An 11,412-nucleotide genomic window follows, 5' to 3' on the forward strand; every position below is an offset into this window, starting at 1 on the left:
TTGTAACTTTGTCTGCCGAGCACTGACAGCTTCCATTGCTAGATCCTACTAATCACAGACCAGCTATCGTCCGCCACATGTACTTTAGCTAGTGTTATATAACATTCGTTTAATATTGATTGAACTGTCTCTGATGTACTTATATCATGTCAAGCAAGCACTAATTTGCTCTGTCACGTGTTTTTATTATATTTTTGTGGGTAAAATATTGTTTTTACGGTGGAAATTACTAGCTCAGCTGCTCTTATTTTGTTTAGAATTTTACGAATCTTCTGCATCATCTGTTTTTTCGATACTGAAAACGATGTGGGGGGATGCGATCGAACCTGGTCTATGAGTATGGTTGTGCGCGCTGCGCATCAGCGTACGTTGGAATGACGTCGCGAAATTTCTACATCCGAGTTTCTGAACACCGTGGCAGGAGCTATCGTTCTAACTTGCCTCTCGCCAAGCCTCCTCATTCTCCCGTGCGCCTCCATGCTGAACAGTGCGACGTGGCTGTAGCTGAGAGTGATTTCAGGATACTCGGTTCCCCCCCTCTAGCTGTTCGGACTTGAGGATTCTGAAATCACTACATATCTTCAAACGAAAAACCGTGTCTCAATAATGCTAACAGTTCATATCCTCTTGAAATAGTGAATCGCTAGGCTTATAGTTTCTAGTGTGCTTGTCAACCCTAAATTGCTTGTTTCTTGTCAACCCTAAAATTGCTTGTTTTCAATTTTAGGGTTGATTTGTCTTTTACCTGTAAATTTTAGGTTTTGATGTCTGACTTTGGATTTTGAATTTTAATGATTGTTTTTACTTTGTAGATTATCGAACTGACGGTGGAGCTGGACTCTGATACGTTTTCAACATCGAAATGGTTAATTTGCTTGGCGTTCTCTTTGCTTTAAAATGTTTTGTTAACTTGCGTTTTAAGCAGACTGAGGATATAAGTATCTGATTATTGTTTCTTGAAATTTATGATAGTTGTAGCGGTATTACTTTAGATTAAGTACATAAAAAAAAGTTTTTTTTTAATTATATGTTTTTGGGGTGTAGATTAAGAATCTGAAATCCGTTTTTGGCGGTCGGCATCGGAAAACTGATTTTTTATATATTTTCTATAGAAAACAACAATGGGGGACGGAAAAATCGGAATTTTTTTTTAACTGGAAATGATCTATATCGATCTGGGAATGACTGTAAACCTATCCGCCTGTCAGTTTGACAAGTGTCGTTTGCACTTTGCAAGCTAATGGAATCTGTTGTGAGGGATCGATTGATAGATCATCTGACTGCTAATAATCTCCTATCAGACTGTCAACACGGCTTTATTGCCGGGAGATCCTGCACCACTAACCTCTTGTCGACTCTGAACGAATGGACCCGCCTGCTGGACGAAAGGGAGCCAGTAGATGCAGTGTACCTCGATTTTGCCAACGTAGATATTGAGTAATATTGGAGCTTGAAGGCTGTTTGCCAGATTTCTGCATGCCTGCCCGGGTGGGCTAGCTTTGGGTAGTGTTTCAGCCAGTATGATGTTTCGAAAATTCAAGCCGTTGGCAAATTAGTTCACCGCATTAACAAATTAAATAGAATTTTGAATATAATATGAGACGGTTTTCATTCTTCTATACACGGTGTAAATTCATGGTTGAACCATGGCATTGATGCTAACTAATGCCCGAAGAAAAATTCATTTGAAACTCGAGATGCGGAGATTTAATTTTTTTGCGGATGCCGTCCCGTCCCACTTCAAGAATCAAAATACTACGTTGGCGGCCTGCTTGATTTCGAAGTTTTTTATTTGAATTTGACTCGTTCTTAGCTTAGCTTCTTGAATATTTTTTTAATATCTACCCAACATATCCGCCATAATGTTACCTTTCAATCTAGTCCCAGACAAACATCTTCTTTTGCCCGACTTTGATGGATACAAGTTGTCTAATTCGTCTGGAATTGTTACATCGTATGCCAAGTCGCTGCTAGAAGGTTAGTTATTAGAAATTGCTTTTGCTTGGAAAGTTGTTATGTTTATTAATATAATGTCACCAGTCACCACCGCCTTCAGAGTCAAGCTGATTACAAGAAATACTGTGCCGGTGCCATTGACGTTGCTTGGTTGATTCAGGTTGAAGTTGGTGACTTGGTGTTAAGGCTAAGTTAGGCTGTTAGCCGTTAGGTAGAGGCGTAGACCTAATGTCAATGCCACTTCACTTAAGTTGCCATTTGCCAATTGCCATGCTACAATTGAATAAAGAGGAAATAAGTCTTTAAAAAGATGCCAGGGTCCAGAAATTGGGTGAATATCTGAATGTCTTTCTTTTCTTGGCAATGCATAAGTGGCAAAATTTATGCCTTCAGAAGAGTTTTCTGACACATTTGGATACTACCTATGTTCAGTGCACAAACATTTTTATTTTTAATTCTAATGAAAATTATACATCTGAAAATAGAAAAATACCATACCATCAAGTATCAACCGGGGCTACTCGGGAGTCGGGACGGGCGCCGGGCGGGGTAACTCGGGACACTCCTCCAACACGGCGTAAAACTGTTTTAGTAGCAAAACAAATTGGAATATTGCAAAACTAAATATAGTGGCGTAAACGTTGACATTTTTCCCATCTAGGTATGCAGTATAAACTATAAAGGAAGTTCAAAAATACTACGTTTACTAGCTTTGAAAAATTCCTGAATAAAATGATGAAAAACAATATTTTGAAAAGTTACTTCTGCTAAGGTCTGTAGTAAAATAAATATTTGCCATATTAAAAAATTTTGCTTAGAAAAAAGTGGCAGACAAGTGTCAGCATGAAAACTTTATTTACGGAATTTACATACCTCAATCCTAAAAACATGGCAGCCATTTTCGCATGGCAGGGCTTCTCGTGAGAGTCGGGACACCCCGGGGCTGTTTGGGACACCGCCAAAAACACATTTACATTAGAACCTCAGTTAGCAAAGGCTCCAGTTAAGAAAAAAATTGATTAAAAACAAAAAATATTGATTACATTTACCTCACTCAGCAAAAAAATTTGTTATCAAAAAATTAGTGCATCATCATTCATCAATCATCAGTCATCCCAAAATTGTGCATAGAATGTCATATATAAAATTGTGCACCAGGCATCATAGAATGAAAAGTAATTGACCTAAACTAGGTTTTATTTCTCTAAAACATATGATGGTTGTCACTAAAACATTCCTCTCTGTTTCAGGTATGTTTTTCATGATATTTTTTATAGTAATTTCACTTAACCCATATAAAATGGTATGAAATTACAAGCCATTCTGTAAGCTTACAGATACAGAAAAAATGCTATAAGGCTGCTGATATGAAGCTTGCAGTGGACAAGGTAGTTGAAATGCTCAATGGCCTGTTCATGGATACAGTAATACTATGGCATCAATAATATGGTAATTAATGTATATGGTAATATCATATCAATAAAGGAAAAACAAGTAAAAATCACAGAAAATGTCATTTATTCTACCTCTACATCATCTACAATGAAAGAGGAGGACTTCAGATTACTGTTAGTAATGGATGAATACACTCTGCATGCTTCAAATGTTTTAAAATTAAGTTTTATTCCAAGTGTCCCAAGTAGCCCCATATGGAATTTTTTTTGAGAAGCCATGTGATAGCCCTTGCAAAGAGCTTTGAAATGAGCCTAAACTTGTTTATGAAATGTTTCATGGTAAGAAGTTATGAATGAAAAACGGTTTAAATCGTCCCGAGTAGCCCCGGTTGACAGTATGTTTCAATCTTGAATATTGAGCAGAATATTGGTTAAAATGTGTATTGTTGGCTCAAGAGAAGCAGTGACAGCTTTAAGATTCCATGTTTTCATTGAGAAGCCATGTGATAGCCCTTGCAAAGAGCTTTGAAATGAGCCTAAACTTGTTTATGAAATGTTTCATGGTAAGAAGTTATGAATGAAAAACGGTTTAAATCGTCCCGAGTAGCCCCGGTTGACAGTATGTTTCAATCTTGAATATTGAGCAGAATATTGGTTAAAATGTGTATTGTTGGCTCAAGAGAAGCAGTGACAGCTTTGAGATTCCATGTTTTCCCGCACTAGATGTCACTTACCTTTAACACAAAAATCTATTTTATGAGCAAAAATGGATCATTAATTTCTAGCTAAGAGAAACAGCTTTGCAGCTGTCAAGCCACATTCAGGAAGATGATGGTTTTTGAGCAATTTTCCTATGCATAAATGAGCTTTCTGGAATCAATGGACCATCCAGTTTGTGTATAAAGATCACAATTTGTTGAATTGACTCGACCAGTCATTAGGATAGTCACTCTACCAATATTTATTGTTTTTGCCTGTGTTGACATATAAATTTTTCAATGCCTGTCTATTGCTTTCAAATGCCAAATGGAGACTAGAGCTTTCTTGAACATTGTTAAATTAGTTTTCATAAAAACTTTTCATTACTTCCACTCTAGGTTTGTGTCCAAAAAGCAGCAAAGAGGAGTACACAAGTTACTTGAAAACAAGGTTGGATGCACTGCACAACTGCCTCTTCACTGACACTCCTGACATCAACAAAGACTCATCAGACGGCTCAAGTTGCACCATTTATTGCTTCAACAAAAAAGGGCATCTTCTTGCTTTTGACTGGTCTCCTGTAAGTTATGCTTGTCATTTAATTATTTTTCATTCATTTGCTAATTATAAATATTTATATTTTTATTGAAGGTTGTATTTCGAGAGAAAATCTGAAAAAGTTAACTGAATTTCCGCCTCATTCTGGATCTGAACTTTTTAGGTGACCCATTTAGATGCTGGCAGAGTAGTATGGCAAGCAGATTTGTCACAAGATGCTCCATCCACTCCTAAGCTACAACTCAAGGCACCTCATTTACCTATTGCAGGTATATATTTGTTGACGACATTATTAAAGCAAATTGTGCGAGTACTTATTTTTTAACCGCTACTTATTTACATGACTGAACTTTTCACAGTTATTAATTTGTAGATATCATGCTATGAACCTCAATTTTTTTTGTGCTTGCTTTTTAAAAAAACATTTCTAAGTTTCTGCAAGATTGATTAATTTTGTAATTAGTAGTGCTTATATCAGGTGCAGAAAACAGTGATGCCACTCAAGATGGAACTGTCATCAATTTGTTTGGAACTTTACAGCCAACTCTTAAATTTGCAAGCAGCAATTTGGCTGTTATGGCCGATGGTCGCAGCAAAGTGTTTGTGTTGAACACCGGAGACCGAACTCCACAGTCTCCCCACACTTGGCATGTAAGTAACCACTTGCAAACATAACACAGATCATACCTATCACATGCTTTCCTTCATCTTATATGCTCCATTTTTTGTACACAAATATTTTTTTTCAGCAGTTCAAAAACTTTGATGACAATCTACTTTTCACTTACACTGATATACTCCTTCTTTTTGTTTTAATTGAATGCACCTGTTTGGCTGTTGTATTCTGATGTCACTTTTAGAGAGTTCAATGCAACATTTGTTGCATCTTTAAATTTTACACATAAGATGGAAGTTACTGTCACATGTGATGGAAGTTCCTGTCACATGTGATGGAAGTTCCTGTAATGAATCCCTTTATTGTTACTAATTCAAATACTGACCAAAGAGGTTTGATCAATTTTTTTCTTGCATCCAGTTCTGAGCAACGATACATGATTTTTTATACCTAAAACAAATTACAAATTGGGATGATTTCCTTCCATTATTATATTGAAATTTGCTGTAACTAATGAATCATTTTCCATTTATGAATTGATATCATTATGTGCACTACTAGCAATTACAGTTACTATTTTTCTTCTGTCCAGGTAACCAGTTGATGATATAAATATTAAGCAGTTTTGCCAGATGTTTGTCCTGGTAATGACTAATGTTTAACTGATGTTTGTCATGCTGAGTTATGTTGATTGCATGTATTGACATGCATTTAATCACTGTTTGAGGCAGTAATGAACCATTTGCTTGACTTGTGGACATTCTTTGATGATAATATTCATTTGTTTACGAGAACAAATATCCTCTAAAAATGCTTTTAACAGGTTTAACTGTAAATAAACTGTTTAATTAAAGAAAAAGCAATTTTTTTCTTTCAAGATGCTTTATCACATCAGCTTTGTAAAAAAAATATGTGAACCTATATAAAATTAAAATGGACAGAATCACCTCTTGGTGTGGAGTTTTAAGATGCTTCTCCTATTTGGTGCAGGTATTTTCTGTCATCTCCTGGTCATTCTTCTTGAACCATCACTCAATTTTTGCCTGTCTTTTATGGGAAGAGGTTCAACAAATATTGTTTTTAATTATGTTCATTACTGAAAATGCAGGCATGGAATATTTTCATTCCCAGAAAACTAAATAAACTGTAATATTTAAATTGTTTAACAAAAATCAGCTGAGAATTAGGAACTATTAATTTTTGGCAATGTTAATTCAAACAAAATAGAGCTTAATTGTATTAGAAGAATCCAATATTGTAATTGTCTCACTCTGGTCTGGGAAACAGAAAAATTTGACATTTGCTGAATTAGGTTTAGGGCTCTAGTCTTCCAAATGCATGTTTCTCAGCTTTTTATCTGGTTCCCATAACTCTCTAGACAAACTAGGCATTCATTATTTATGTCACTCAGTGATACAAGGTTTTTAACCTGAGGTGTCTCTACAGACTGTTCATGAGCTGACTCTGGGTGCATGTGAGGTTCACGATGCGCGCGTTGTTGACAAGCCTGGCAGCAGTGACCAGGAGGTGCACGTGCTACTGGTGGCCGTGGTACCTCCCTCGGCACTGCCTGTTGACCCACCTCCTGCTCTGAGTGCTGTCCCATCCCTGCACCTGGTCACATGGCTCACCTTGACGTCTTCTAACAGTTTAGTGCTTTCTTCCCCGTATCTACAACTATTATACACCAAGGTTTTATTTCATTCTTTGCATAAATAACTTGTTAACATTTATGAACTCAAGAATGTGCCTCTCTTTTGGGGCTCTCTCCTTTTCATTCTTCACCACTTTCACTCTTTAAATCACTTGCTCACGTTTTCTACTCCCATCTGCTATTTATTCCATTTTTAAAATTATCTTCTTGTTCACTATTTTTCTGTGTACTAATCAAGACTGTCTAATGTTTAAGTGAATTATTTTGTTTTGAAACGTTTACTTGAGGCTTGCACTGACCATATTCTCCTACTGTTACCATACTTCATGTATATTCTCTTCAGTTTCATCCAATATAGTTATTTTTCACATGCTTTTTGCCTAGAGTTATTTTGACCCAGTCTTATGTTTTAGATGGCGAGTATCACGTGACTCAGGAGCGCCTGTACTGCGGCTCGTCAGCGCTCCAGTACTGCCAGTTCGACCCTGCGTGCTCAGCCGTAGTGCTCCTCACACACCAACTCTACTGCGCTGTATACAACTCGTCTGGACCTTTGACTCTTTCTGAACCTGTGGGCACCAAGAAAGAACCTCTCTTTATGTTCATGCAGACTGAAGGTCAGTAAGCATAGACCATTCATGCACTGAACTGGTTCTGATATATAGGTACTAAGTTAATGTTAGTCCTACAGCACTCATAGCAGGTTGAGCGGTTATTGAAATGCGTTATGATAAATAATTTTATATGTCATAGAGTTCTTATAATCTCAGCAGGCTTATTGTGTTCATTAAATAGTTTATGAAATTTATGTCGAGAAGCGACGTCTCCATTATAATTCATAAATGGTCTAAATGATAATCTGTGTAAGTTTCATTTGCTATTTAAATCTGTGACTATCACCTAACAGATATTAAATTCTCTAGTTATTTATTTGCATAGCACTCTGAATATCCAGTCGTTACCACCATAATGCATGGTAAAATTTTGATATCAGCTTGTTCCCGCTTGAGGGTAACATTGAACAATATAAATTGATTACAATCATATGCCAAAAACATTTTAAATGAAGACGAGAGCGTGCTGGGTCGAAGTTTACCAAATACCAATAGACCATCATTATTCATTGGCAGATGACGTGACTGTGCAAATTAGTGCCCCGGAATGTTCGTCAAGCAGTTCGATGTCCATATCTGTCACCCGGCTGGACCTGAGCATCGCACGTCGGGATGACGCTCGTGCCATCTTGCAGGGGAACTTCTTGCATCCCGTGCTCCCCGACACTGCCACCTGGACTGTCGGTGAGCACTCGGCTATGCAAGTTAAGACCATAGATGATCTTGTTGGCTAACTTCAGAGGTTTGCATTCTCGTCAATATAATCTCGAAGAATGTTTCACTGCCACGCACCGATCTTTTGCTGCTCCTGGCCTTGAATCCCTGTTGGTGTACCCACGCGCGTCTTTCCTCGTCATAACTTTGGAAAGAATTCTTCAAAGAAGTATTGCATATGTTGTATCAACTTGAGCTTGTGGTACCTAGAGGCAGACCTAAGTGATGGTATTGAGTCGTTACGTGTAATTGGGCTGGCAGATATTTTTGCACTCCCAATGTCATTTCGATTTTCCAGTAGATACAATTATGTAAAATAACTTGTGAACATCAAGAACATCTCTTGTGTTTCCAGATGACAAATACATTGATATTTTTCGTTTGAGAAAGCTGACGTAGAAAGAACAGAACTTGAATAGCTTGTGTGTCTTAATGACAAGTACGTTGATCGATTTTTCAGTGATACAATTACGTAAAAATGACCTCGAGAAACCCATGTGTGTCCAGATAAGGGGCGTGTTGAAGTGACCGTGTGCAAAGCCACCCCAGGGACCAAGTGGACGCGCGTGTTTCAGGACGAGCAGCTCGTGGGCGAAGAACTTCTCCCTGACGAAGACAACAACGACCGCCTGGCGCACCTCACCTCAGATACTTGGGTCAGATAAAGCTGTTACATAACTTTTTATTCATTGCTATGTATTGTAATTCGTTACAAGGTAATGCGCCACTTACTTGCACTCATTTGCATGAGTGCCTCATCTTGCATTCCAGTCGCTGGCATGCTCATGGAATGTGTAGTTTATAGATGACTTGTGTACCTCCTGTTCATTCGGATACGCTGAAAGGCTTATTTAATTAGAGGTGCTTAAATGCAGGGGGGCGGTTGCGACGCAGAAGACAAGCCTTCATTCAACCCAGGGCAGTTGGAGTCGTGTGATGACGCAGACACAGACCTCGTGCTGCAGGTACTGGAGGCTGGCGACTCTAGTGCAAGTCCTGAGAATTCTCCTAGGGCGCTGCTGGGCAACACACAGTATTTGGCTACACTGCAGGTCAGTTCGTTGTAGGATTACTGCATTCATCCAAGGTGTCTTTCTGTTGCACGATTCCCATTCTATCCACTGTATTGCTTTTTACATTTTGTATTGTTGTGTTGTTGATTATATGTATTTTCTCGAAAAAGAAGATAATTTCATCATCTGAAATTTTAATTTTCCATACAAGTGATTGTATTGGTTGAAAATTCCTTTCACATTAAGCCTTTTCTCTTATTATATACAATTTTTTCTCGTCTACAGTAATAACTAGGAAATTCCTTCTTTATGTGAAAGTTCATGTAAATCTACTTCATTACCCTTAACCGACTTCGGCGAGTCCATTCGCCTTGAAGAAAATAAATTTCAGAAAACAAAAATTGACATGTCTGAGAATTCTCCTCCAGAGATAAAAATTAATTGGTCCAATCTATGAATATTTCAACAAATGACGGTAATTCAATAATTGAAATAGTTGAGAAAGAAGCCGTATCAAACGCATTCGTGCGTCATTTTTGTGCCATGCCCTCCTGACATTAACTTAATAACATTTACGTGCAGTCGTGTAGCGGGAGTCCGGCTCAGTTCTGCCTGCGCCACGACGTCGACGGGCTCGTCTGGCGCACGAACGACCAGCGCAGCTCCGAACGCTTCTCCCACACCGCCACCTTCAACGCATTCGGCTATGTCAAGGCCAGCAAGACTATGGCCAAGTACACCTCTGCTCCTCATGGTCAGTGACGCTAGAAGTGATTATTCAATCGGCTATTTAATCACAAATTAATTCATCAGATGTAGACCAATTTTGTTATTAGGATATAGTTCAGTTTACGTTAGTTATTTTAAAGGTTGTGCTTCAGTCACTCCTAGTTTTCCATAACAAATTTTGGTAGATAACTATTTTGAATACTGACAATTCCTTCTTTTCATAGTTGAATTGATTAATTTATTGAACTGATTATTCTTTTCTTCACGGTTGAATAACGTGCTCCATATGACTGGTGGGCAGACTGCAGCTACGTGTGCGTGTGCGACGTACGCAGTCACGTGTACGTGTTCTGCCAGCCACTACCGCTTGGCGGGGAGCTCAAGAACCGACGCACTGGGCGCGTTACCAGCAAAGTAGCCCGGCAGTTCCTGCTGTCGCTGCCCTCACACGACGAGATCCAGGGGCTCGTTACCCTCCCCGGGCTAGTGGTCGTCTGCACTCGTGAACAAATTTTCGCCTACGCTTTGGCTCTGCACGAAAAATAATATAAATTCAGTTTACTGTGTTTGGTCGTCACATGAGGAATAAATGACTGATGTCCACAATATACCGGAGAATTGAATTGCTTTACTTACTAAGCACACGTATAATACATGTTATAATTACACTAGTTGTCAATACCCTTTATTTGATAAATTTAAAAAACGAAAGTAAGAGTGGTCATGTGTTCTATTTCTGATAAGAGCAGAAGTACTAATTTGTATCAGGGTCTCTGTTCGTTTGAAATGTTATTACCGCATCTTCAAAGTTATCCAAAGAATGCTAACGATTTTTAAATTTTTAAAACTGCGATCGACTACCTGCTCATAACCTATGGTACTGTTTGAAAGCAGCTCTCAGCGCGTAGCTTCAGATAGCGAAGCTCAGGCTTGAGGTTGGTCCCAATTGTTTGATAGGAAGTTGAACACTAACGGCTTATCTGTCGGAGAGTTTCTCAATTGATATCTATTCCAGATCTCATTTTTATAGCAATTTAGATGCATAAAAATATTTTTTCATACCAATTACTTCGTTTTTGCGATTCAATGCTACATTTTGTGGTAATGCAAGTGTCAAAACATCCTCTCCATTGACTGTACACTCCAGATGTCTATTAACAATGGAGATTTCACCTCACATTTGTCATCGTTACGTGCCCTGGCCTCCCAGTTCCTTCCGGGACCACCATCATCGAGCAGGTCACGTGAGCTTACAATAAATACTGGCAATCTTTAATTTGTTATCATTACCCAACCAATTACATCAAGCCGTCCTAGTTAATTTCAATCTGTTCCTGTTGGCATAACTCTTGTTACCCTGGCCTTAAAATCCCTTGAGTCGGAGTCAGTCAAACAAAAGTGTGGTCGGGTGCTAGCCCACACAAGACAATTGATAAAACAATTAAAGCCATATTACCACAATTGT

The 11,412-nt window shown here is 38.4% G+C and overlaps 1 protein-coding gene across 2 annotated transcripts; it reads left to right on the top strand.

Moving 5' to 3' along the window:
* The first annotated feature begins 1,699 nt into the window (after window positions 1-1,699).
* LOC108668774 (nudC domain-containing protein 1) lies at window positions 1,700-10,615 on the top strand. 2 transcript variants are annotated; one of them, XM_047879543.1, is made up of 11 exons: window positions 1,700-1,977; window positions 4,448-4,629; window positions 4,771-4,876; window positions 5,086-5,258; window positions 6,670-6,871; window positions 7,291-7,494; window positions 8,008-8,175; window positions 8,713-8,861; window positions 9,081-9,253; window positions 9,800-9,972; window positions 10,249-10,615. In XM_047879543.1, the coding sequence occupies exons 1-11, from the start codon at window positions 1,863-1,865 to the stop codon at window positions 10,491-10,493; spliced, it is 1,890 nt and encodes a 629-aa protein (XP_047735499.1). In that variant the 5' UTR covers window positions 1,700-1,862; the 3' UTR covers window positions 10,494-10,615. The 2 variants fall into 2 exon arrangements, with proteins under 2 accessions (XP_047735499.1, XP_018011516.1); XM_018156027.2 differs by having other exon boundaries at window positions 1,701-1,977; window positions 9,081-9,257; window positions 9,801-9,972.
* The last annotated feature ends 797 nt before the right edge of the window (window positions 10,616-11,412 follow it).

The sequence above is a fragment of the Hyalella azteca genome, unplaced genomic scaffold, assembly GCF_000764305.2.
Source record: "Hyalella azteca isolate HAZT.00-mixed unplaced genomic scaffold, Hazt_2.0.2 contig3312, whole genome shotgun sequence".
NCBI classification, from domain to species: Eukaryota; Metazoa; Arthropoda; class Malacostraca; order Amphipoda; family Hyalellidae; genus Hyalella; species Hyalella azteca.